Raw genomic sequence first — 26,181 nt, 5'->3', positions numbered from 1 at the left:
CCTTTTCCAAAAACCTTTAGAGATTCTGTGTGTTTCTTTTAAATCAAGGTAAACTGTTGACTGCCTTAATCATAAATTTCTTGTTTACTTTTAAAAGATGTTTTTCTTTTTTTTTTTACACATGACTTTTTTTTGTCAGAAAGGCAATGGAAAATTAACCCTTTGTATATGCTATAGATTTGTCTCTGCTGTGACTCCCTAGAGCACTACCTTAGGAGACCTGAAGGGGTTAATGGTTTTCCCATTGGAGACTGGAGAATGTGATTTATTGAGTGCATTCCCAATGTGTTATTAGTGGTTGTGTCTATGGTCAGTTAATAGAACCATATGTAATTATCCCTAACAGAGCTGAGCTATGATTTGGTAAGGGAAAGAGAGGGCTATAAAGTTTACAACTGAATCAACATTTTTGTGTTGGAAAGAATCTTGAAGATCCTAATATCCAGACTTCTCAGTTTCTAGATGAAGTTATGGAATGCACACAGAAGTCCAGAGAGCCCTTCACCTCAGGGAAAGCTCCCAGGATGCAGTAATACCACAAACTGGTTTCTTTTCACCAGTCCATTGATAGAAGCCATCAGAATCACTTTACTGTGATGAAGTTTGAGTCCCAATTTTGGCCCAGAAGTAAGGAATGCCATAGTCTATTAGCAGTGGTTATCCTGGGAGAAGAGAAGGAGCAGCAGAGTTGAATATTTGTAATCTCTGTTTGAGGATGGGAACTAGTGTAAAGAAAAATAGGAAGAAGACTTCAAGCTAGAGGGCCAGGATGAGCAGAGGCCTGGAAAAATAGAGCTGATGTATGGGATAATGCAAGTGTGTGTGTGTGTGTGTGTGTGTGTGTGTGTGTGTGTGTGTGTGTCTGTGTGTGTGTGATTCGTGCACCCAGCTTATACACTTGAAGGGGTAGAGCTAGGAAAGAGGAGAGGTAAATGGACCTAGAGAGTTATTCAAGGGTCAGATGACAGAAGGCCTGGGATTCCAAAATCAAACACCAGGTATGGCTAGATTATACTTGATTGCTAGTATAATGGCTAGATTACATGGCTAAATTATTCCAAAATCAAACACCAAGTATGGCTAGATTATGGCTCATGCCTGTAACCCCAGTTATTCTGGAGGCTGACATCTAGAGAATCTCAATTTAAAGCCAGCCAAGACAGAAATGTCCACAAGACTCTATCTCCAAAATTAACCAGCAAAAGTGTGGTTGAAGGCACAGCTAAAGTGTAGAGCACCAGCTGAGCAAGCAATCCTAGCAAATGCCAAGTGTAATGCTTTTTAGTTGTATTTCACCATTCTTGGGGCTTGAACTCAGGGCCTGAGCACTGTCCTTGGACACTTTTTGTTCAAGGATCGCACTCTGCCATCAGAGCCATAGCACCACTTCTGCGCTTTTCTGTGCATGCGGTACTGAGGAGTTGAACCCAGGGCTTTCAGTGAACACTCTACCACTGGGACATGCTCCTGGCCTGAGTGCAAAGTTTTTTTGTTTTGTTTTTTTTCTTTTTCATATATTTTTTATTTTAATTAATAGAAGGGTTACATGATATTTTCCAGATAGATGGTGCATTAATTCCCATACATTGATACCCTTTCACATGTCTTGGTCCCCATTTCCCTCCCCCCACCCCCACCCCTCATCTTGTTTTCCCCCTTTCCCTATCCAATTTCAAATAACCAAATACAAATATATCCGATATATCAGGTAACAAAGTGAGATACTGTAAAAATATGAAATAACCAAGGGACAGCAAAAGAGATGAGAGATAACACAGTACTTTAAGAACAACAATCACTCATTATATGGCTTATGTTTCTATATCCTAGAGATCCTTTCATTTAGCGTCATACTATATGGCCTTTTGTATCAAGGTTTTGCTCTATTGCAAATCTCTGCTAGGAGAGCCCAAGGTTTTTCTAAGTCTTTCCATTTCCTAACAAATAGGGCGATGTCATTCTTTCTGACAGCAGTATAGAATTCCATTGTGTACAAATACCACATCTTGTTGATCCACTCATCAACTGAGGGACATCTAGGTTGGTTCCATATCTTTGCTATGGTAAATAGTGCTGCAATGAACATTGTTGTGCTAGTGGCATTATTATGCTCTTCTTTCTGGACATTTGGGTAAATGCCAAGCAATGGAATTGCTGGGTCATAGGGGAGCTCTATGTTTAGTCTTTCAAGGAACTGCCATACTGCTTTCCATAGTGGTTGAACTAGTTTGCACTCCTACCAATAGTGCAGTAGTGATCCCTCCTGGCCACATCATCTCCAGCATGTTATTAGTTTTCTTGATCCTGGCCCTTCTAACTGGAGTGAGGTGGAATCTTAGAGTTGTTTTGAGTTCAAACCTTGGCACTGTAAAATAAAACAAGCAAACAACAACAACAACAAAAGGCAGTTTGGTTTTCAGTTCTTAGAGGGGAAAATGGCTGTGTATTTGAGGATTGTTTATGTCCAGGTGCAAAAGAAGTTGAGACTAAAAATATGCTTGTTGGAAAAGATGTTTTTACAACCTTCTTTTGTTTTCTAGCTATAAGCCAATAGTGGAATATATTGATGCCCAGTTTGAGGCTTACTTGCAAGAGGAATTGAAGATCAAGCGTTCTCTCTTCAACTATCATGACACAAGGATTCATGCCTGCCTCTACTTCATTGCCCCTACTGGACATTCGCTGAAGTCCCTGGACTTGGTTACCATGAAGAAGCTGGACAGCAAGGTATCATCTGCTGCCACTCTCTTTCCATCCACTCTCCTTATGGATCATCTTTATTCTGAGGACCCTGTTTGTTTCCACTTCTGTTGTATTTTGTTTTCTTCGGATTGCAGAATCTCACAGCCATGCTAAGTGCCTACAAACCTCTTTAGGCCAAAGTGAGAGGAAACCAGCACAGAAAATACGACTTGTTACCTCGTTTACTTAGCTCTTAATGGAGATGGAAAAGTGAATCTGAGGATTCTTGATTTTCTTTAAATTCTCTCTAGCAATTTTGTAAAGTTCGGCTTTCCTTTGAGATTTAGAATAGAATGAGGCTGTTAGCTTTTGCCTATGTGAGACCATTCCAGCTTGTCAGATTTTAAAACTGTACCATGCATTCACAAGAAAGACATAAACAGTTTGTCCCCTAAGCTGGACACATTTGAAGCTTCAAACATTTTTCAACACAGTTGGAAAAATGTACTATTAAGTGTGAAAAGATTTGACACTCAGTCAAGGACAGTAGCTCATCCCTGTAATCCTAATTACTCGGGAAGGTGGAGATCAGGAGATGAGGGTAAACAGTTAGTAAGACTTTATCTCAATCAATAAGCTAGGCCAATGCCTGTCAATCTAGCTACATGGGACACAAAAATAGGAGTGTCACGGTTCAGGCTCATTTGAACAAATAGTATGGAACTTATTTGAAAAATAAAGCCAGGGGCCGGGAGTTTGGCCTAATGGTAGAATGCTTGCCTACCATGCACAGAGCCTTAGATTCAATTTCTTCATACCACATACACAGAAAAAGCTGCTCAAGTGGCAGAGTGCTAGCCTTGAGCAAAAAATGTTCAAGGACAGTGCCCAGGCCTGGAGATCAAGCCCCGGGACTGGACAAAACAATAAATAAGTAAATAAATTAAAAAATAAAGCCAAAAGGGCAAGGGTATGGCTCAGGTGGTAGAGCACCTCCTATGTGGCTATGTTGACCATGCTAGGGTAATATTTCACAAAATGGTTTTGTGTAACAGAAAATTTGAACAAAACAGACACAAACCAAAAACAAACAAAAGGCACAAAGTACAAATCAGGTTACACTTTCAAGGAAATGAATGGTAGCATTAGACAGCTAGGTAGCATCTGAAGTGGTATTATCAGTGAGCTTATTTATTCAAATTAAATAAGCCCAGTTATTTCAGGAAAGAGTTTTAAGACCCTGCCCAAATGAAAATTTAAAGATAAAATAGCGTCATGTCTCCAGCTATTCTGATCAACTCAGTCAAGAAAATAGGAAGCAAGTGGGCAAAAAAAAAAAAAAAATGACATATTTTGTTCATGTGGGTGTTAATTCAGCACTAACTGGGTGCACAAAATAGCCAGTGAGCACAACAGGAACATTCCTTTGTTCTTAAAGTCCTCATCTAAACTTGTCCCCTGATCTGTGGTGTTACCCTTATTCTGCAGCTGGCTAGAGTCAATCAAGCACTGCTTGCTCAGGAGTCAGTGGAGGAAGACTTTGGAGGGAAAGATTTCCATTAAGGGATTTCAGATTTAGGCTCTTGGGGTTGGAGGAGAAGCAAAGAATGTAGACTGAGCTGAAAACTCTCCATGTACACTCCATGTTCCATGTCTTGGTCTGGGAAGAGAGCATTGCTCCAGGCCTCAGTAAATAGCTTAGAGTTTTATTGAACCTCTGTATCTACATGGAGGAAGAAAGTTAATCTTAAATTTTAGCAGGGCAGTGGCTCATGCCTGTAATTCTAGCTGCTCATAAGCCTGAGATCTAAGGACTGAGGTTTGAATCCAGGCAGAAAATTGCTACAACTTTTATTTCCAAGTAAACTGCAAAAAGCTGGAAGTAGAGCTGTGACTCAAGTGGAAAAAAAGCCAAACAAGAGCACAAGGCCTGATGCTGCTACACATACACAAAATAAATAAATTTAAAAAGTTAAAAAAAAATTTAAAAGATTGAAAAATATGCCCTGTGGCTGAGGGAAGTGGGAAAGCCTGTCCCACCTTGGAGTTTGGCTCTCTCCCATAAATGTCACATTTGAAGGCTCATGAACGCACATGCAGTCCTGTGCACACATCCTGTACTGGCACTTGAACTCAGGGTTTGTATGCTCTCCCCCTAGATTTTTCCACTCAGAGTTAGTGCTTTACTACTTGAGCTACAGCTGTGCTTCCTCATCTTTGCTGGTTAATTGGAGATAAGAGTGTCATGGACTTTTCTGCACAGGGTGCTTTAAACCTTGATCTTTAGATCTCAGCTTTCAGAGTAGCTAGGATAACAATCATGAGTCACCCACCAGAACCTGGCCTGAAGGAGTAATTAGACATTTGCTAGTTTTTGAATAATTAGTAGCTATGAATTTGAAAATTATTTAAGTAGGCAAAACATGTTTTTTGTTTGTCAATACTTAAGATTTTCTTCTTCTAGTAATTTCTCAGATCATCAGAAGAAAGGAACCATGTGATCTTGAATACCATTAATATTCTGCTGGTATTTTTTTTTTTTTTACCAGTCCCAAGTCTTCATCTCAGTATCTAGGCACTGTCCTTGAGCTTTTTCAAGTCTAGAGCTCTACCACTTGAGCCACAGCGTCATTTCTGGCTTTTTCTATGTATGTGGTACTGGGGGATCAAACCTGGGTCTTCATGCATGCTAGGCAAGCACTGTACCACTAGACCAAATTCCAGTTCCTCTGCTGCTTTAACTAATGTAAACTTTGTCATTTCACTGATAGGGCATGCAAGAACCAAGTCCCTAGAGAGGCTGAGAGGGTTTAAAGGAGTGGTTGGTTGTTCAAAGAATAGGCTTCTTTATGATTGCAGTTTGTCACAGAAGTAGAGCACTTCCTTTTACTGGGTAATAAAGTAGAATGAGGCATCTAGTGCAGGGGAGGAAATAGCAAGTACCTCCAGTGTGGGAGGAGAGGAAGTCAGTGTACGGAGATAAAAGATTATTTTATATCTTCTTCATTTTGCATCTAGACAGGAAGCCTGGTATATAGTCATGTATAGTTTTTGCAATGAGGTGTTTATTGTTTTTATGTACTCACTATATTTCCTGTTTACACATTGAAACTGTAGAAATGGACATGCTTGTTTTACAGGTGAACATCATTCCAATAATTGCAAAAGCTGACACCATTGCCAAAAACGAATTGCACAAATTCAAGAGTAAAATCATGAGTGAACTAGTCAGCAATGGGGTTCAGATATATCAATTCCCCACAGATGAAGAAACCGTGGCAGAGATAAATGCAACAATGAGTGTAAGTCTTTATCTCATGGGAATAAGTGCTTTTTTAGAAGTGTTTCTTAGTACTAGCATTGCAGAGTGGATACAGAAGCCTGTATTCGAAACCTAAGGTCTTTACTTGCAGCCAGTTCTGCTACTTCTGCAAGCTGACGAGTGTGTTCCTCAGTTTCCCTAGCTGTCAAGCTGGGGAGTTAGGCCAGGTTGATCTCAGATTCCTTTCCTACTCTCAGTTACAGTTTCTGTTGCAGAACTTCACACAAAGCAGCTCAAAGGAAAATGATCTCTGCTTGCTTCTGTCTTGATAGCATGTCAAAGGGAGTTAGCAGATGTCAGTTTTGTGTAATGGTTGGCTTCTACCTTCCCCTTCTTTCATCAGTTGATGATACAATGTCCAAGCCCTGGGAAGTCAAAAGATAAATGACTATATGTGCTTTGACATAGTCCACCTGATGAGCCTCCACCCTGCCCAATTGGATGTATCTGTATCGTCTCTGTGGCTGATCTGTGAGCCACACTGATGATTCGTGCCTTTTTGCTTGGGGAAATGACCAAAGCATCCATGCATACAGTTGATGCCATGTGCAGTCATTGGAATTTAGGAAGGAAAAAGTCTGGAATTCCTGGGAGACGCTGGGAGCAGTCACACAGAAGGAGTGTGAAAGGGAGCTATGTAGGGAGGCTCGCTACATTTCCTCAACAGAACCGAAACTAGTGGAAGAAGAGCTGTGAGGGGCTTGGCCCAGTGTGAAGAGTCTGTCTGACTACTCAGCCCGTGGGATGGAAGAAATGCCTTCTAAACAATGAATTTCCATCCCATGGGGCTAGTAGACAATAGATTCTGATTCAGTCCACTTAGGAAAGAGGCCATAGAGGGCGTTCATATGGATTGAAATGGGTAATTGTAAGATGTCCTCTACCTCTGACCTTCTCTGGTTGTGGATTTTGAGAGCCTGGTGATAACAGTAGCCTGTGACATTTATGAAGTAGATAGGAGATTTACTGTGTGCTAGGCATTTACACTTAGTGCTCTCAGGCGTGCTGTAGTTATTGTGGCCTCACTTGAGGAGGGTTAGCCCAGTACCTTTATTGCCTTGCTGTCGTAGAAATAAAATTTGAACCAGGCAGTTTGCTTTCGAGCTGACACTTTATATTTAGTGCCATGAGTAGAGCAGTGTGCTTGTTTCATTGTGGGTCAGAAGTACAGACTGGGGGCTCTGCTGTGAAACTGCAGAACTGTGGAACTGTGGGTCAGCTTCAGGAAACTGCATGAGTGAGGGCTGTCTACTTTATAGCACTCCCTGGCCTCTTATAGAGTGTTTCATGGCCATTTGCCATGAAACATTTGCGTTTAACTTCTTGCAAAGAAAATACCCACGAACTTTTACTGTCTGTCTTTATCAAGCTAACTGAATCTAAAGACCAGTGACATCCCAAATGAATTGGGCCTCTTTAGCAAGAAGTTTCTTTTTTTTTTTTTTTTTTTTTTTTTGTCAGTCCTTGGACTTGAGCTTAGGGCCGAAGGACTGTCCTTGGGCTTTCTGAAGGCTAGAGCTCTACCACTTGAGCCTCAGCATCACTGCTGACTTTTTTTTTTTAATGTATGTGGTACCAAGGAATAGAACTAGGGTCTTTGTGCATGCTAGGCAACACTCTACCACTAGGCCACTCCTGGCCCCAGTAGGAAGTTTCGTTAAGGCTCCTGCTGCTGATGGTGACCTTGAGATATTAGGCTTGGAGTTGGAGAGTTTCTTTTCTTTTCCTAGAGTGTGAGATGAACTGGGAAATTTAAGTACTTCATGCATGATACAAAACACTGCTCAGGAATCCAGATCCTAGGATTTTGATAGGCTGTCTACGGGAGAGACTTTGGCTTGAAAACATTCCCTCCTCAACTTAATCTATAAGGAAAGGACGCTGGATGGAGAACCCTGAATAATCATTTTCTGAATAGCTGTATAAAATCTCCTTCCTCTTGTATGCTAACAAAAACCAAATAGATTTATATTACCCTACCCCTAGAAGGTAGCCATAATTACCAAATAAACCAATGTGAAAAGTTTATTGTCCTTATACCATATCTGTCTGAGATAAATTGGGATGCGGATTAAGCCAATATTTTGGGATAAATTGTGTTTCCTACTTAATCTGTGTACTGACACAGCTAGAAATTTAATGTACCCTGCATATGTTATTTCTAGTAGCCACATAAAAAAGGCAGAAAGATATACATTCCAAAGACCTATTTAATTTAATATATCCAAAATATTATTTCAACATATAATCAATTTAAAAATTACTAATGTGGTACTTTAATGATGGGTCTTTGAAATCCAGTGTACATTTAATAATTTTTAGATTTTAAGTTTTTATAAAAAATGTATCATCTGAGCCAGCTGCAGTGATTTTAACCAAATGCCTGGAAATCCCAGCCAGTTAGGAGGTAGAGATCAAAGGATTATGATTCAAGGCCAATGCAGGCAAACAGTTAGTGCGATACTGTGGAAGAGGATGCAGGCGTGGTGGTGCATTCCCGCTATGTAAGAAGCAGAGGCAGGAGATTTATGGTTTGAGGTTAACCCTTTGGAGAAAAGTGGTGAGACCCTGTCTGCAGAATAAATGCAGCAAAAATAGCTGGGGACATAACTTAAGTGATAAAGCACCAAGCGTGGACAAGACCACGAATTCAAAGCGTTGTAACTACACACAAAGAAGACAAAACCCTAATCTATATTTGCAGTTCATACAATTTATAGTTAAAAGGCAGGTTCACATATTTAATTTATTAACACTTTTTTTTTTTCTTTTGCCAGTCCTGGGACTTGAACTGAGGCCTGAGCACTGTCCTTGGACTTTCTCAAGGCCAGAGCTCTACTACTTGAGCCACAGCACCACTTCCAGCTTTTTCTATATATGTGATACTGAAGAATCAAACCCGGGTCTTCGTGCATGCTAGGCAAGCACTCTACCAGTAGGCCAAACTCTCAAACTCTTGTAACACATTTTAAAACTTTTTAGCATAAAATGAGTAGCAGAATACTTTCTTTTAGAGTCTCTGTCTACCTTGAAAAAAAAAATAATCTTTTTTTTTTAGAGTTGATTCAACTTTGAGGCAAAGTAAAATTCAGCCCCACCAAACAATAAACTTGTATTTAATGGGAAAATATTTTGCACTACTCCCATTTTTTTAATTTAAATGTAAATTATTTAAAAGTAAGTAAAATTTAGAAAGTGAGTTTCTTGTCCCTTCCAGGTTATACCAGGTACTCAGACAGTGAAGCTTCTGTGTTAACAGGGACACACAGCTAGACTTACAGTAGTGTCTCTCTGACTTAATATTCCCTGCATTCTACTCGTATCAAATACATTTGGTATTTTGCTGCATGAAGTGCCTCCATCATACCAGAGAGTGATCTACTCCTTATTCTAAGGGCACCACCTTTTCTCCTGCTCCCAAGCAGAGATCCCTGTGTATGGCGAAGCATGCAGGGGTGTGTGGAGGAACCATGTTTGTGATACCCCTGAAGATGCCCACCCGTCTTCTCTTACTTGACAGGTCCATCTCCCATTTGCGGTGGTTGGCAGCACCGAAGAGGTGAAGATTGGCAACAAGATGGCAAAGGCCAGGCAGTACCCCTGGGGTGTGGTGCAGGGTATGTCTCATGTGGCAAAGTGCCTATGGTGAATGTCCCCATTTTTCCCCTCCTCCTCTTGTATAGGAAAGTGGTGTTGAACGAGGAGCATCAGGAGGAGAGTGGGGTCATTTTAGCCCTGGCCTTCCTAGGGAAGAAGAGGAAACTGTCATCGGGCAGGCAGACAGCAAGAGAAGAAACAGCCAAGCCTTACTTCCATATAGCAGCCCTTTAAGAGGATGAGTAGTACTTAGTCATGGTGGCTCACAGCTATCATTCTACCAGCTACTTAGAAGGCAGAGGCAGGAGGATCACAAGTTAGAGGTTAGTCCAGGCAAAGTTAACTAGACCTGTCTCCAAAACAGAAAGACAAAAGTGGCTGGAGGCCTGGTTCATATGGTAGAGCACTTATACTGAGTTTAATGCCATTTAAAAAAGTGTTTATTTACATATGAAAGTGAATTATATTAGAAAATTTCTTTTCCTAGAAATGGAAAAAAGAGGCATTCTCAAGGAGGTTAAATCAATTGTATTAGCAAAATATCAGCTACGCTAATTCTTATAAACCATCATCAGAGGGAAAGTTGTTTGCCAAGGAAATATTATTTCAGTAGATATTCATATAGATATTCAATAGGAATAATGGTGGCCTGTTAGCATGGAAGGATTATGTGAGTTTGGAGCCATATAATAAGGTGTTTGATTCTATTTGGGAGGTCAGTTTGTTCACTAAAGCCAGATATCACCAAGTATCAGTGTCTTCTTAGCAGAATGGTCAAGGCATGATTTGTAAAGCTTCCTTGCACACAGAACCTGGCACTGGGAGACTGGCCTATAGGTCAGTGCAGTGGTCAGCGTTGAATTCTGCCTTGGTTAGGAACTAGAGGTGGAGGCAGCAGAGCTTCTGCCGATGGCCTCTCATTTCAAGAGTTTCAGTAACAATGTTTTGGAAGCATCACTACATTTTGTGACTGAAACACCCCACCCACCTCCCCATTTCTTCCAGTTGAGAATGAAAACCACTGTGATTTTGTGAAGCTGAGGGAGATGCTGATTCGTGTGAATATGGAGGACTTACGGGAGCAGACGCACACCCGCCATTACGAATTGTATCGGCGCTGCAAGCTTGAGGAGATGGGCTTCAAGGACACTGACCCTGATAGCAAGCCCTTCAGGTACGGTGGTGCCCAGCACTGAGGAGTCTCCAGACACGCAAGAGCTTGTTGGATTGAGGCCCTGGCCTGGTGACAGTGATACCTATCTCTCTCTCTCTCTCTCTCTCTCTCTCTCTCTCTCTCTCTTGCTGTCATCTGCCTGACTTTTTTTTTTTAATTGAAAGATTTTTATTAACACTGATTTTTGCTTTATATTTCAAATGTCATGTTTAACAAGTAAGTATTCAAGGGGCCGGGAGTTTGGCCTAGTGGTTAAAGTGCTTGCCTAGCATGCATGAAGACCCGGATTCGATTCCTCGGTACCACATACATAGAAAAAAGCCAGAAGTGGTGCTGAGGCTCAAGTGGTAGAGCTCTAGCCTTGAGAAAGTCCAAGGACAGTGTTCAGGCCCTGAGCTCAAGCCCAGGACTGGCAAAAAAAAAAAAAAAAAGCCCAAGCAGAACTTCCATGAAACTCTTATCTCCACTAAAAAAAAGAGAAAGGGAACAAGTAAGTATTCAAGAAGGGAATCTCTATGCAATCACTGGCACCTAAATTTTATAACATAATTACAATTAAGCTGAGTTTATATGTCATAGATACATATCAATCTATATGATATAAGAGTATGTCTGTAGGGTATATATTTATCATGAATTTTTATGTCTTTGTAGTTTATATATAACTCCAAGACTGTGTCAATAACCTTGGGTTCCCTAATATTGAGTCATCGTTCTTGTACTGTTTGGATCTAACATCCACATATCAAGGAGACCATGCACCTTTTGTTCCTTTGGTCTTGTCTCCCTCAACATATTCATTCTAGTTTCATCCACTTCCCAGTGAATGCCATTATTTTATCTTGTCTGTTGGCTATGTAGAATTCCATTGTGTGTGTGTGTGTGTGTGTGTGTGTGTGTGTGTGTGTGTGTGTGTGTGTGTGTGTGTGTGTGTGTGTGTGTGTGTATTACCACATTTTTTGTTACCATTCATCTTTAGGGGGACATCTGGATGTTTCCATCGTTTGGCTATTATGAATAGTGCAGAGGTGAACATGGCTGTGCAGGTGTCCTTATCATATCCTAGGTTATGATGCTCAGGGTAGATGCCCAGGAGTGGTATGGTGGGATCATAGGGAAGGTTTATTTTTAGTTTTTTGAGAAACCTCCAAACTGCCTTCTAGAGTAGCTTGTACTAGTTTACATTCCTAGCAGTTGGGTTCCTTTTTCTCCACAACCCCACCAGCATTTGTCATTGCCTGAGTTCAAAATATTAGCCATTGTGATTTGGGTAAGGTGGTATCTTAGGATTGTTTTTATTTGCATTTCCTTTATGACCATGGATGATGAGCATTTTCTCATATGTTTTTCTGCCATTTTAACCTCTCTTTAGTTCCCCTGCCCAATTAGTGATTGGCTTGTTGGGTTTGGGGGAGAGTTAGTTTCTTGAATTCCCTGTAGATATTGGATATTAAGCATTTGTCTGATGTATTATTGGTAAATTATCTTTTCCCAGCTGGTTGGCTGTCTTTCTACTTTAGTAGGTATGCCTTTGTCTATGCAGAAACTTTGTATTTTTAGGTATTCCCATTTGTCAAGTCTCTCTCCGGTTTGTTATAACCCTGTGATTCTGTTCAGGAAGTTTTTGCCTATGCCTATGAGTTCCAGTGTCTCTCCTACTCTATCATGTAGCAGTTTCAGGGTTTTGGGTCTGATATTGAGGTCTTTGATCCATTTTTGAGTTAATGCTTGTGCATGGTGATAGGCTGGGATCAATTTTTGGTTTTCTGCATGTGGCTGCCCAGTTTTCCCAGCACCAATAATTGAAGAGGCTGTATTTATTCCACTGTATATCTCTGGCTCCTTTGTGAAATGTAAGTTGACTATAGGTATGTGATTTTATTTCTGGATCTTCTGTTCTGTCCCGTTAATCTTCTGGTCTGTTTTTGTGCCAATACCATGCTGTTTTTGTTATTATGGCTCTATAGTAGAGTTTGAAGTCTGCATTTTTCCTTTTGCTTAGAATTGTTTTGGCTATTCTAGATCTTTTGTTGTTCCATATGAACCTTTGGATTACACCTTCTATTTCAGTAAAGAACATCCTTGGGAACTTCTTTTCTCTTGAGACGCCCATGGTACTTTTTATAGTAGTCCCTGCCCAAACTGCTTTTTCCTCCTGTCAAAATACCAGTCTCCTAGACTTAGAACCCATTGGCTCACAGAGAGTGCCTAGTAATTACCATTCTCGTAGGATTTAGAATTCTGAGGCCTGCCTATTGGCTTTTGGTTTACCAGGCCATACAGAGCAGGGGCAGAGCTCTCCCTTCTGAAGGAGGTGGCTGAGTTCCAGTCCTACCTCTCTCTCATGCTCATATTTCTACAGCCATAAATGGAGGAGTGGATGCTTCCTGCCAAATGGAAATTGCTCCATAAGAATCCTGTGAGAAGCCACGTGCTGGTGACTTATGGCTGTAGTCTTAGAGACTAAGGAAGTGGAGATGGATCATGGTTTGAAGTCAACCTACACAAGACAGAAAAGTACATGAGACCCTTGTCTTCAATTAACTACCAAAAAGCCAGAAGTGGATGGATGGCTCAAGTGGTAGAGCGAACAAGAACAAGAGCACATAGCTGGGTGCCATGGTTCATTCCTGTAATCCTAGCTCCTCAGGAGCTGAGATCTGAGCATCACAGTTCAAGTCAGCCCAGGCATTAAAGACTATGAGACTCCTATATCCAATTAATCACTAGAAAATGGGAAGTGGGGCTGTGGCTCAAGAGGTAGGGTGATAGTCTTGAGCTGAAGACCTGAGGGACAGCGCCCAGGCCCAGAGTTCAAACCCTGTGATCACCCCCCCCCCCCAAAAAAAAGAACAAGAGCACAAAGCTCTGAGTTCAAGTCCCAGTACTGGTTCCAGCATGTGCGTGTGTGCATGTACGTGTGTGTATGTGTGTGTGCGCACACACACACAGCTTCACACCCTAGGATAAACGCTATAACTAAGGAATTGAATTGGTTTATATTATTAACAATGATACATATCATTGTGTTTCTAATATAATGATATTAACCAAGAAGCCCATTTTCCTGTTCTGGCCCAGAATTGTCAAAACTACTAACGAGACTCATGTCAGTGCAACTGTTCCATAGACCTTTTCTAGACTGGGCACAGTAGCTGTGGAGGAAACACAGAAAATGAAAATCTCTCTTTTCATGATCCAGTATGCACATTCTGTGTTCGTCACTAACTCTTGTTTGTAGTGCCCTCTAGTATTTTGTCTTTTTTTTTTAATGCCAGTCCTGAGGCTTGAACTCAGGGCCTGAACACTGTCCTTGGGCTTTCTTCAAGGCTAGCACTCTACCATTTGATCCACAGCACCACTTCCAGCTTTTTCTATGTCTGTGGTGCTGAGGAATTGAACCTGGGACTCGGTGCATGCTAGGCAAGCACTCTACCACTAGTCCAAACTCCCAGCCAGTCTTTTTATTTTTTAACATATTAATCAAGACCCATGATTGGATTGGATTGCATAGGTATATCAAGAAAGTGGAACTGAGTAAAGCAGTTATCTTGAATTTCTCACCACTGGGGTAGTATTATTCGGGCATAGTCTCTAGGAGTGTCTTCAGAGTGTTTCTGTGATGAGCAAATCTGAGAGGCTCTAAGTTAGTCTAGTCTAGTAGGTTCTTGTACCAAGGACTGGTTGGCTGTGGTTAGCAAATGAGTTCCATGTAAGCACCTAGGAACAACAGACTTTGACTTTGACTTTGTCCTGAATGAACATAGGGACGAGTGGTTCCCTGATGTGCTACCAGGGTGGAGAGCGTGATGCACTGTGAGGTCCCTGAAGGGAGAGTGCAAGAGCCAAGTCTCTGACTCTGGAACCTTCCATTAGAAGGAGGTGGTAGTCTCTGCAATGTGTGTGTGTGTGTGTGTGTGTGTGTGGTGTTTCTTTTTCTTTCTTTTTTTTTTTTTTTTTTTTTTTGCCAGTCCTGGGCTTGAGCTGAGGGCCTGAGCACTGTCCTTGAGTTTTCTCAAGGCTAACAGTCTACCACTTGAGCCATAGCACCACTTCTGGCTTTTTTCTATTTATGTGGTTCCGAAGAATTGAACCTGGGTCTTTGTACATGCTAGGCAAGCACTTTACCACTAGGCCAAACTCCCGGCCCCGTGTGTGGTGTTTCTATAAAAGGTGCTCTATTGCTAGTCACAAGAGGAAGATTGTTCTTTATATTAAAATTAAAAGTAATTGAGTTTTTCTGTAAAATTTTATAGCAAGGATAAGCCATCCTTGCCTTTGGCAATTCTGACACAACAGAATTCTTAGTAGTTGCGGGCTCTAAATTTGAAGTCCAAATATTGCTTTCACTATTAATCAGCCTTACCCATTGTCTGATTCATTTTTTATCTCAGTAGATAATATGAAAGGAAACTTAAAACACATAATTGTTCATATGTTGAGAACAGAATTTCTCATAAGCCAATATAGGTATTAATTTTGGAACTGTAATCATCCCAAGTAACACAATTATTCAGTCCATTTTAGATCTGTGTCTATGTGCACCTGTGTTCTTCTACTTGCATTTCCTTTTCCCCCTTTGTAGTGGGCAGGTGTGACTGGTGGCTCTGTAGGGTGCCTGGGAACACCTTCGGTTACCGTCCAATTTGTGGTTTGCCCTTGGGATGAATTTGGTCCATGAGACATGATAGATGGGTAATCCAGTAGTGTGCATGTGTAAAACAGAGGTGAAAGACAGCATTTCATAAAATATCAGCTGATTTTTCTTTGTAATGAGTGTGTGTGTGTGTGTGTGTGTGTGTGTGTGTGTGTGTGTGTGTGTTGAAGGATGGAGGGGAAGTAGGGTGTGTCTTTTTGGCTGTGTCACCAATGGTGATTTGTCTGTAAGTCTTTGGATAAAGCTGAGATCATGGCATTCAGTGGAAAACATTGGGATCTCAATTCAAGTAGACAGAAGGAAGATGGGATTTTAGATGAAAATAATATTCTTCTCCACGCGGTTTCTTATAATTTGTTCACTCCGTCTGTCTTTCAGATGAGAGGCAGGTAGGATATGAGGGGAGGATGGGGACATTTATTAAGCACTTATTCTATGTCAAATGCTTACTTTTCCTACATATCATTTTCATATAATCACGTCCTTGGACAGTCAGTATCATTGTATACACATTTTATGTTTATCGTTAGAGGCTGTACCTTCCCAAGACTGGGGGTCAGCCGGTGGGGCCGGGATCGCATCCCTTTCTCTGACTCCAGCACATACCGGACTGTCTCCATCCCTCCAACATCTGAATTGTGTCTTCAGCCTATGTTTTCCCTATGAATATGTATAGAAAATAGAGCTGGGTCATTAGTGACTTGCCTTTATTGCTGCATTGTGTGGGATCTTGATTTGATTGTCTTTTCAATCACAGCATACATAAAAACAAAGCAGTGCCATTGCATTTGAGTTGTAAAATGGTCATCCATAGCTTATTGTTTCAAAGCAGAGGGGTAGAAATTTTTTATGGTATAATTAGTTACTGAAATTTCTTACTGTATAATTTCATGACCTGTTCTTTCTGTATGGATTTTGAATAGTCTTCAGGAGACATATGAAGCCAAAAGGAATGAATTCCTGGGAGAGCTGCAGAAGAAAGAAGAAGAGATGAGACAAATGTTCGTTATGAGGGTGAAGGAAAAAGAGGCAGAACTTAAAGAGGCTGAGAAAGAGGTAAACCATCTGTGCCCCCAGAGATAGGTATGCCCCTAGGATAATGGTGTCCTCAATTCTTCACATTCTGCAGGTATCTTAATGGCCCAGGTGTCCTCTGTACCATGAGAGTGGCCTACCAGCCCAGCAAGACAAATGGTCCACATATTATTTATTGTTCCCCCTTTTACAAAAGATAAATTGAGAGTCATAAAGATGCAGTGAATTTTGTAGTTGGATACCAAGTTAGTAGTAAAACCAAGACAGTAGTAGTACATCTTAGATTTCTAGATCCTGTCATATAGTGTATGGAGCTCTGTACTCACTCAGTTTATAGGTCTTGAAAACTGAAATTCGGGGTTCTAGGACTGGACTATTATTATCCTAATTTATCAGCCAGTTCAACAGGCTAAACAATAAAGGGCCTGAAATGGTCATTTTTGACAGGAATTTAGGAATTCTGTATGTGAGGGCCTGCCATTTGCCCTCTTATGCCAAATAGTAAGAGACAGACAAAAGAGATATATTACATGACAGCCAGGGGAAGACAATACTTTAGTATGTCTTCATCCATCTTCAGCTACAGTGTACAGATAGTACCTTAGCTTTAAGTAGACAAGGAGCCAGAGGCACGGGTGATAAAAGCTATGTCCCCATTATAGACAGGTTGACCAGTCCTTCAGTCTTTCTGTCTTGAAGAAATTATTGTGTCTTTACCACTTGAGAGGAACAAGAACACGTCAGTTACTGTTGGCTGACAGGTAATCTGTCCTGGACCTTTTCTTTTCTTTTCTTTTTATTGTTAGGGTAATGTATGGAGGGGTTACAGTTACATCTGCCAGGTAGTAGGTGTATTACTTCTCACACCTTCTCATGTCTCCATTCCCCCCACACCCCTCCCAGTCATGTTGGCTGTTTTCTTTGGGACAGTTTGCTTTTAATCATAAGATGCTTATCAGTGGCAAATCTTGGCCTTGGAGAACTTTAGCAGTTGTTTCCTTCTTCCTTCTGGTTTTGATTTTGATTATTTATTTATTTGGTGCTGGAGATCAACCCAGGGCCTCATACATGTGAGGCGGGGAGACCTTCTCCCCATCAGCTACACTCCTCGCCCTGCTGCTGTGATTTGAAAGAAACAAAACTGCACTTGTCAAGGACTCAACACATCTCATCATTTACATGGCAAATATAGAGAGAGCTAATATATATGCATAACATTATGTAGATAACAGTATTTTATACATGTTAATAAATAGGCTAGACATAACCACTTTTATCACTAGAGGGGATTTGTCATTAGAGTCACAGAAACGTAAGCTCAGAGGGCAGAGGGCAGGTACTCTTAAGCATCTTAGCTTGTTTTTCTAATCACACTACCAAAAGAACACCTCACCTTTGACTTAAAGCAATGTAGCCACTCAGTGAATGTTTTGTTTTGGAAGTGATAAGCACAGTGTATATTGTATATTGGTAATAGTTTTCCTCCCTTCACCAAGCCTGTCTTCCCCTTTTTCTCTCTAGCTTCATGAGAAGTTTGACCTTCTCAAGAGAACACACCAAGAAGAGAAGAAGAAAGTGGAAGACAAGAAGAAGGAGCTGGAGGAAGAGGTGAACAACTTCCAGAAGAAGAAAGCAGCGGCCCAGTTACTACAGTCACAGGCCCAGCAGTCCGGGGCCCAGCAGACCAAGAAAGACAAGGATAAGAAAAAGTAAGCAGCTGTCACTCTTCCTCTTGGGGACCTCTTAATGATTCATTCCTCTTGCATGTCTACTTTCCCACTTTTTCCCCTATTGACAGACTAGAAACGAGTCTGTTAGCAGAAATATAAAAGCCAGTATTTTTCTGTACAGTGAAGGAAAGATGACAAAGGTTTTAAAAGTATTTTTAAAGGGTCCCCGAGGATTAATTTATAAAGCTTACCTGAGCTGATCGAGCAATGAGGACTGAAGTCATCTACCGTTAGCATCTCTGCACCACACTAGGGTTCTCAGAGAAGATGAGTGTGTTTCTCTGAGGACAATTCTCATAACACTTGGTAAAGAGGATCCTAAGTAATGATTGTTAAAGTGGCTTTTCTACTCTGTTGAAAGGCCTGGCAAGCCAGTCATTAGCAATCTTGTTTCCCATACTGCAGCACACACAAGAAACTGTGCGTGGCCATTGGTTTTCCTCTGAATTTATCAAGATGGTAGATTGTCTTATTGTGAAATGTGCTCAAAGCCCATCAGGTTGACTCACCCTTGCCAACCCTCCAGACACACCTGTCCCCACACACAACATGTTAAACTGTGGCCTTGATTGAATGTGCCAAAGGGACAGATTGTGCTCCTGAGTTGGTCACTCCAGTAGCAGCTGTCTGAGCCCAGGGGAGATCTGAGCATTCTTGAGATCCCCCTGCAATCTGAAGCTTTCCCTTGAATTGCTTTAAAGAAAGAACAGAGAGTGCAGCTGCTGGGTGACATTAAGTGCAATGAGGAGGAGCCAGCTGGAGAGCACTTCTGTGGTGGTCTCGTAATGAACCTACGGATGCCTCCCTCATGTCTGGGGAACTTCTGTGGTTTAGGGCAGCTCTTCAGCCCTTAGACTTGTTTCATGAATCTTGCTCTTCATCTCTTAGTGCCATGGTGCTCGACAAAAAGTGAATGGCTAAGTACACAACAAAAATGCTGGTACTCAGGCAGGCAGGGACATTCTCTAGAATGGTGGCAGACAACATGGAGTTTGTGCATAATCCTATTTGGGACTAGAAAGGACATGCAAGCACAGTGCTGATGTACCTTAAACTTTGTCAGATTCACTCGTGTGGAACTGAGAGATGTCACCCGTTGGACCAACTACAGCATGGTTCAATTATGTTTCATACATTATGACTTCCCAAGCTCTGAGACAGTAGGCAGTGTGTCAAGACAGCAGAGGAGTAGGCAACTTTTCTAAGCAATAACAAACAGTCTCTGTAGAAGGGATTTTAATTGGTGCTGGTATGGATGCAAGTAACCAAAGGTGTCCAGGAGCTCAAAATCTGCTAATACTGGATTCATTCTCACAGAGATGATTGCCTAGATTATAACCTACTTCAAGGAAACACTAGTGGCTATATGCTGGGAGACCAATGGACACGGATGCCAGTATTTCCCTCGTAGAGTCAGAGACTACAGCGACTCTTTCAGAGAAGACAAGTAAAAGCCATTTGTCACTGAACCCTTCAACAAAACAAACCCAGGGGAAAAGTAGAAATAGGTGTGTGTACGTGTGTGTGAATGCGCACGTTTCTCCATAAGGTGTGAGTGAAAGAAAGAGGTGCTGGTTCACAGCTTAGGAAACCCAAAGTCTAGGTTTTCTTACCTTAAAGTGCATAAAAGGTACAATTTAAAATTGAAATGTTTATAAAGACCAGCAATGTTAACAGAATGTGTGCACTGGATGTGCCTTTAAGCAACACAAATTTCCAGGGTCAATTAGAGTTATGCTGCATTAAAAAATAATCCATCTAGTAAGAAACTTCCCAGTTCAGGGAACTTCTTCCATGCCTTTCTAGATTGGTTAGAATGTTTTCTTCCTATCCTGGGCCTTACCATTGTATATTGCATTATATAAAGTCTGTGTGAATTCTATGTTAGCTTATTTATATATTTTCCTGTGTTATTAGTAGCATTACATAGTTCACAGTAGCCACCAGTTCTACACATGACAATGGCATGTATTTTTTTATGTCACACTTCCATATGTATAGTGAAGGAAAAAGCCGACTGGAGGCCTGTAGTTACCTCTCAAAATTACCATAATTATCATAAGTTTCTGTTAGAGGAGACCACAGGACAGTAACCAGAACAACCAGAACAGCACCTTGAAGAGAAGTGGAAGGTTCTGCCTCATAGTTGTAGCAGGAACAGGTTCCAGTTACCTACCACGTATGTGTTTGGGGAGCTGGCTTCGTTGGAGGTAGTATATTAATAAAAGGATGCTTATTGGTTTACCTGCTGTGCTTCCACTTCCGAGCTTAACTTAATTTTTCTCATAATTTTAAATTCTTTTTCTATTGTAATGGCACACTCCTTTTTTGAACATAGGTAAGGCTTTATACTTGTCCTTGACTTGTAGTGGCATGAGAGTAGCTAACACTTCCTAAAATTGCAAAGTAAGACTAACCCTGGTATTTGCCATTAGCTGGATTTTATCAGCCACCAAGCCACTTTCCCTGTTTGTGGCTGTCCCACTGGTGGGACTGCCTGAGGGTTAGTTATTCAGTGGACACAATTTATGTTCCCTGAAGATGCTTGTCCAATTTCTGCAGGCATTTGCTGATGAAGGTCCATCAGTCTCAATAGAAAGCTCTGAAGTTCACCTTGTTAAAACTGTCACACAATGAGTACAGATTATGGAACTATCTACTCACCTTTTTTTTTTTCTTTCTTTTTTTGCTAAGCATAAAGTTGCATGCTTTTGGACTTGTCTAAAATGAGCTGTGTAGATCTCGTGTTTGGCATTGCTTAGTACCAAAGAAAGGGGGAAATGCTCAGCATTGCTGTAACTGTAACCATAAGATGACTCTTCTTTGCTTTTCCTTCCCAACTAGATCAGTAGCATGTCTTCCATTCACTATATTCCAGTTCCCAAGCTACTTTAAACCTCTCCAAACAATAGGGATTTTTTTTTTAAGGTATTTATTCTTTGACTCCTTTGGCAGCTCAGAAGTGGAATATGAAGTCCCTATTGAGTGCCAGTGTGATATCCCATCAATAATGGTAGTTAAAAACAAACAAAAAAACAACAACAAAAGGCATTTTTCCATTGTAAATGGGGTGGTTTCAAGAAGTCACTTGTGAATTCCAAATTTGTGCAAATGGAAGCTAACCATGTGTTCTTTTATTCAGGAGTGTTTGCTTTTGCTGTTGTGTGGAATAGCTTACTCAAGTTTTTGGTTTTGATTTCTGTCAATTTCATAATCATTGCATGAGCAGTCACCATCACTGAATGCTGGTGCTGGCTCTCCTAATTTTCCTTTCCTTTTTAATTTATTATTATTTCTAACTTGTTTTGTTTTGTTTTTTAACTTGCAGTGCAAGCTTCACATAAAGCCTGGCCAGCCAAGGATGTTCCCGCACTCACCTGCTTTTGCAGTAACCGTGTATCTCTGCCATCTTTGTCCTTTTGTTTTATTTGATTGTTTTGCCCTTCCCCCAACACCAATAACTCTTTAACTCATTTTGCTGAATGTTGTCGGGTGGTGGAAAACCATAGAACAAGGAAATAGCAAACAGCAATTGCTCTGTGCAGCTGGACTCTTATTTCTGGCAAGCCAATGATTTGCTTTGTATGCCTGTTCCGAATGGCAGCAGGAAGCATGCCTGTTACTTGTATGTCGCTTTGGATGGAGGAGAGTGGGGTAAAATGCTACCTGTACGTCTGACGTGAAAACTTCTCACCGCCTCAGCAGCTCAACTAAAACCCCGAGTAGCCATGACAACAACTGATCGCACAGTCCCTGAGTTCACTGTCTCTTCTCCACACCTACCGCAAACCAAGGCAGATTTTGTATTTAGGCAGAACGGTGGGTAAGCATTGCAGATATCTTCTACCTTTGCATGAATGTTTCATTTTAATTGCTTGCATTACTTGGCCTGAGCTTGTGGCCCGTTCAGACTGGCTCCTCTTAGGGACCAAGACTGCATCTGAACGCTGCCTCTCCAAGCTGGCCCCGTTGGTATAAGAAAGTGATGATTAAGTTCACATTCACCAGTGCATCCTTATCCCTCTCACAAATCACAAGTCTCAAAGGTCAGGCTATAAAACCTTAATAAGAGAGGTGTCCCACATCTCCTTTCATAAAACTAAAACCTACATTCACTCTCTGGGTTGAGGAACAGCACCTTCTGATTCCACTGAAAGTTTTCACTCGTGAGAAACATTGCCACAAGTACTTCCAATGGGAATTTTGCTGTGAACCCTGTGTTATCAGCATATATTTGCAAGGACCATGTGACTTTAAGGTAGAATAGGAAGAAACGTAGCATAACCCAAGTCAAAGTTATTGTTTGGTTTTTAAAAAGAAAGAGTCGAAATGAAACCTCACTTCTATACTCTGCTGGGATGTGATCGTCTTAAGGGAATTTCCTCACTTCCCGCCCTGACTATGACTAGTTCCCCCACCTCACCCAGGGGGCCTCAACTAGATGCCGGGCTGTGTCCTACCTGTCCAGTTTGTTTGGAGAAGGACATCTTTAATCTCTCTGGTGCTCCCTTTCATCTGCACAGTGCCCACTCCACTCCTCACTGGATCTTTCCTAACTCTGTCATCTTCTTCTTCCTTCAAAGGATATCCTTTTCATGAATCCAGTGCTTCCCCTCAGACAGCCCCTAGTTATACAGCAGGCCCAGAAACAGGCTAGACTGTATTGCACTTCCCTTCCTCTCCCAACGTAAAACTTTTCTTACCAAAAAAAAAAAAAGAATCTGGCTCCGGCAAAGATTATTTCCCTCTTCATCCTGTCTTCATGACAGGAAAGAAGAGAGGGTCTTTCATGAACTGACTTAGGCTTCCTTAAGCAACTGGGGGAATCAGTTTCATTGAGGTGAACTTAAACTGGGATAGAAACTATTAGATGCAATGGTGGAGATTCTCACTTGGTCAAGGAGCCATACAGCATTTTTGTCTTTGCCTATGATTTAAAAATATTTCTGGTCTGAAGTAAGCTGTGGAGCAGGAAGTGTTGATGGCATGCTGACTCTAACCATGGGCTGCATTTGCTCCTGGACGCTTGCACAAAAGCTTGAAAAGTTGTGTTGTATGTTCCAACCCCTGCTTGTGTGAGCATTTTTTTGTGCCTGGTAATAGAAAGCGCATTTTTTCAATTCTATTTCTTGCATCCTTAAAAGGTTTTAAAAATGAGCCTAGGAATATAAACCATACAGCTGACTTTTTGATGCCAAGATTTATTGATTTTTTTTTATTAAATTTTTCACAGCAAAATGGAGAGTCAAGGAATAAAAAGTCTAAAGAAACATGGACCCTTTTTTTTTTTTAATGTGTTGCTTCTGAAACTTTTTTCCACCCTGCTCCCCAGCCCTGTTTAGTTTGTTATTGCTGCTCTTTTCTTTCTGTATCTATGCCTTTTTTCACAGTAGTCCTTGGCTCTGCACGGAATAAATGATACCCTCAAACCTAACTGGATGTGCTTTCGCCTTTGCATGTAAGTACAGCAGGAAGAAACCTCTGAGATCTTTCTGACTTTAACATGAGAGGAAACATTGGGATGGTGATTTTTTTTTCCATTCTTTTGGAGTGGGATAAGGAGATAATGATTTGAGTAGACTTTTTTTTTTAAGCTGAGTATACCTATGAAACTGTCCCATTTATATTTTTCATATAATTTGTATGTCTTTCAATTTCTTGATCTCAAATGTGGATGTGAAACATCACTGCTCCCAGCCTGTGGACTTCACTAGTTACCAGAGGATCCTTGATTCTCTTGATGAAAACTAAGCTAAAATGAGAAACTCTTGTCCTCTTTTGGAAACAAGGAAAACAAAAACCAAGGAACACTTGTATGCCAGTATACCAGGCTGCCTTTATGGCCGCCTCCCTGCATTTTGGATCTTAGTTTAGTGGCCTCTTCTTGGTGCCAGCTGTACAGTTGGTCACCTTTTTGTGCCAGCTAGCTCTGGCTAGCCTCCTCCACATCATTTTGCTTCTTCTAGACTGCAGATACCTATAGCAGTTGGATGTGTTATAGCACATGCTAGAAAAGGCAGTTTATAGAGACTGTGTTTTCTAAGCTCACGGTCTATATTAAGCAATCAAGGTTTTGTTCAAAAGGGCATCTCACAACCACGGGAGTTGTTTCAGGTGATGTTAGTTGTGAGTTTATCTTCCTTCCTTGCTTCACAAATCACCAGCAATAACACTTAACTCTCTGTATCTTGTGCACTTCACATAAACAGACTTGGTTGCCTCATTTTCTTGACAAAGTCAAAAGTGTTTCACAGGTAGAACTGTTGGAGTGGGTTTTTTGCTGTCCCCGACATGTCATGCTGTCTCTGTGTGGTCTTCCCAGAACTGTCCAATCAGATCCTTTGGTTTTTGCCACGTGCCAGTGTCTGGATTGTCACTTTCCAAAAGTCCTGTTTCCATTGGCAAGACACATCTGTGATGCTGATAACTTCTTAGCAGGCATTATGACCTATGAAGCTTAGTTTGTATGTAGGTATAAAGGGGAATTTTTCAAAAATAAATTGAAAATGAAGCTGTGAACAGCATTAGAACTTTTGTCTATTTCTTGATTTTAAAATATTCTGATATGCCTTAAATTGTAGTTGTAGATTCTTGTCATTTTTGCTGTTTGAAAATAACCAATGTGTTTTTTTCTAAAACTGTTGTGTAATCTACTTCCAGTGTTAAGAATTGTCATAAATGTAAGCTGCATGTTAGACACGTCTTTTTTTTAAGAACTAAAGTAATTGTATTGGTGTGAAGCATCATTATTTCTTCAAGTGTGAAAGTAATCGCCTGGCTAACTGCCAGGTCTGGTGTCTGTTAAGAGTGGCAAACAAGTAATCTATGCATATATCATCACTTAGTGCCAACACTTCAAGCGGGGGAAATATATTTTTACCCAAATGTTGTTTTGTGTGCCCTTTTGTGAGTTCTTTTTAGTCACTGCTTGGTCTGCATATGTACACACATGAGCTTGTCATATTGGGTCAAAGAAATAGCAGTGGTAATATCTCCTGTCTTCTTGCTTTCTATGGGGGACTTCAGTGTGCTGCTGTCTGGGTGGCTTCAGCTTCTGCAAGACACTTCCCTAAGGTGTCCTGTAGCTCAACATCATCTTTGCAACCCTCCCCCACCTCAACCCCCACCTGACCTGTGGACCCAGGAGGCCCGGTGCCTGGTGGAGGCACCCTTCCAGCTGCACTTAGAGACAGCATCCCATCCGCTGACACTGCTGCTCTCTTTCTCCGCTTATGGTAGATAAGCACTTTTTTTTTTTTAAGGCTTTAAAAACTGAAGTTGAGTCTGAATCTTTCTCTTTTCTCTTCTGTAGCTTCTTCTTTATGTAGCCATCCTGTTGACAAGCCCCAGTCTCTCCTAATGGACACAGAGCATTAGAAGAGCAGGAGCTGTGTGTCCACACGTGCTGGGGAAGAGTTACCTCCTTTCCACCATCGCCTCCCGGTCTTTTAAAGTCTGGGTCATATATTGATTGCACTGCTGTTTGTATTTGTCGTTGTCTTTACAAACCACTGCCCAGAACCACTACTGAAGTGATGTCATCACCAAAACTCATCATACTTAATGATATTCCTTAAAAGGAAGAGAAATTGAGTGAGAAAGAGAACTTGGGCCCAAAGCCAAGTCTGGTGCTGGACCCCTCTTGTTTAGCTGTCATGTACTTGAAGCTGCTGATCCCAGAACTTGTGGGTGCAAGAGAGCATGTGCCCCACCTGAGGTAGATGTACCTACCCTACCTGAAGCGGCCACCCTCCTTCTCTGAGTCATGTGACTCATGGGATTCCTGACCTCCCTGTCCCATGAGCATTTCAAATGGTCCCATCAGAACCTCCCTGCCACAAAGATAAGACCTGGGTAGTTTTGAGGGTTGTTTTGGTGTTTGGGTTTTTTTTTCCTTCTATTTTAATATTTGATACTGCATGAACAGAGATGGCTGCAATTTATTTTTTCTTTGGAGTGTCCTATTGATACTATGTTTTTATTT

The 26,181-nt window shown here is 41.2% G+C and overlaps 1 protein-coding gene across 10 annotated transcripts in view; it reads left to right on the top strand.

Moving 5' to 3' along the window:
• The window catches only part of Septin11 (septin 11), a 98,139-nt gene that overhangs the window by 63,852 nt on the left and 8,106 nt on the right, over positions 1–26,181 (top strand). Inside the window, exons 4-11 of one of the 10 annotated variants that reach the window (XM_090343384.1) lie at positions 2,541–2,727; positions 5,823–5,984; positions 9,525–9,621; positions 10,607–10,775; positions 16,356–16,488; positions 17,989–18,176; positions 23,591–23,655; positions 25,510–26,180. In XM_090343384.1, coding sequence (XP_090199510.1) covers positions 2,541–2,727; positions 5,823–5,984; positions 9,525–9,621; positions 10,607–10,775; positions 16,356–16,488; positions 17,989–18,176; positions 23,591–23,612 — 958 coding nt within the window. In that variant the 3' untranslated portion in view covers positions 23,613–23,655; positions 25,510–26,180. The other 9 variants (XM_090343381.1, XM_090343382.1, XM_090343386.1 and 6 more) reach the window with 9 other exon arrangements.

This window comes from Megascapheus bottae, chromosome 13, assembly GCF_031878675.1.
Source record: "Megascapheus bottae isolate mThoBot1 chromosome 13, mThoBot2.hap1, whole genome shotgun sequence".
In the NCBI taxonomy this organism is placed as follows: Eukaryota; Metazoa; Chordata; class Mammalia; order Rodentia; family Geomyidae; genus Megascapheus; species Megascapheus bottae.
The sequence above is the reverse complement of the archived record's forward strand: the minus strand, read 5'-3'. Positions and strand labels throughout refer to the sequence as shown.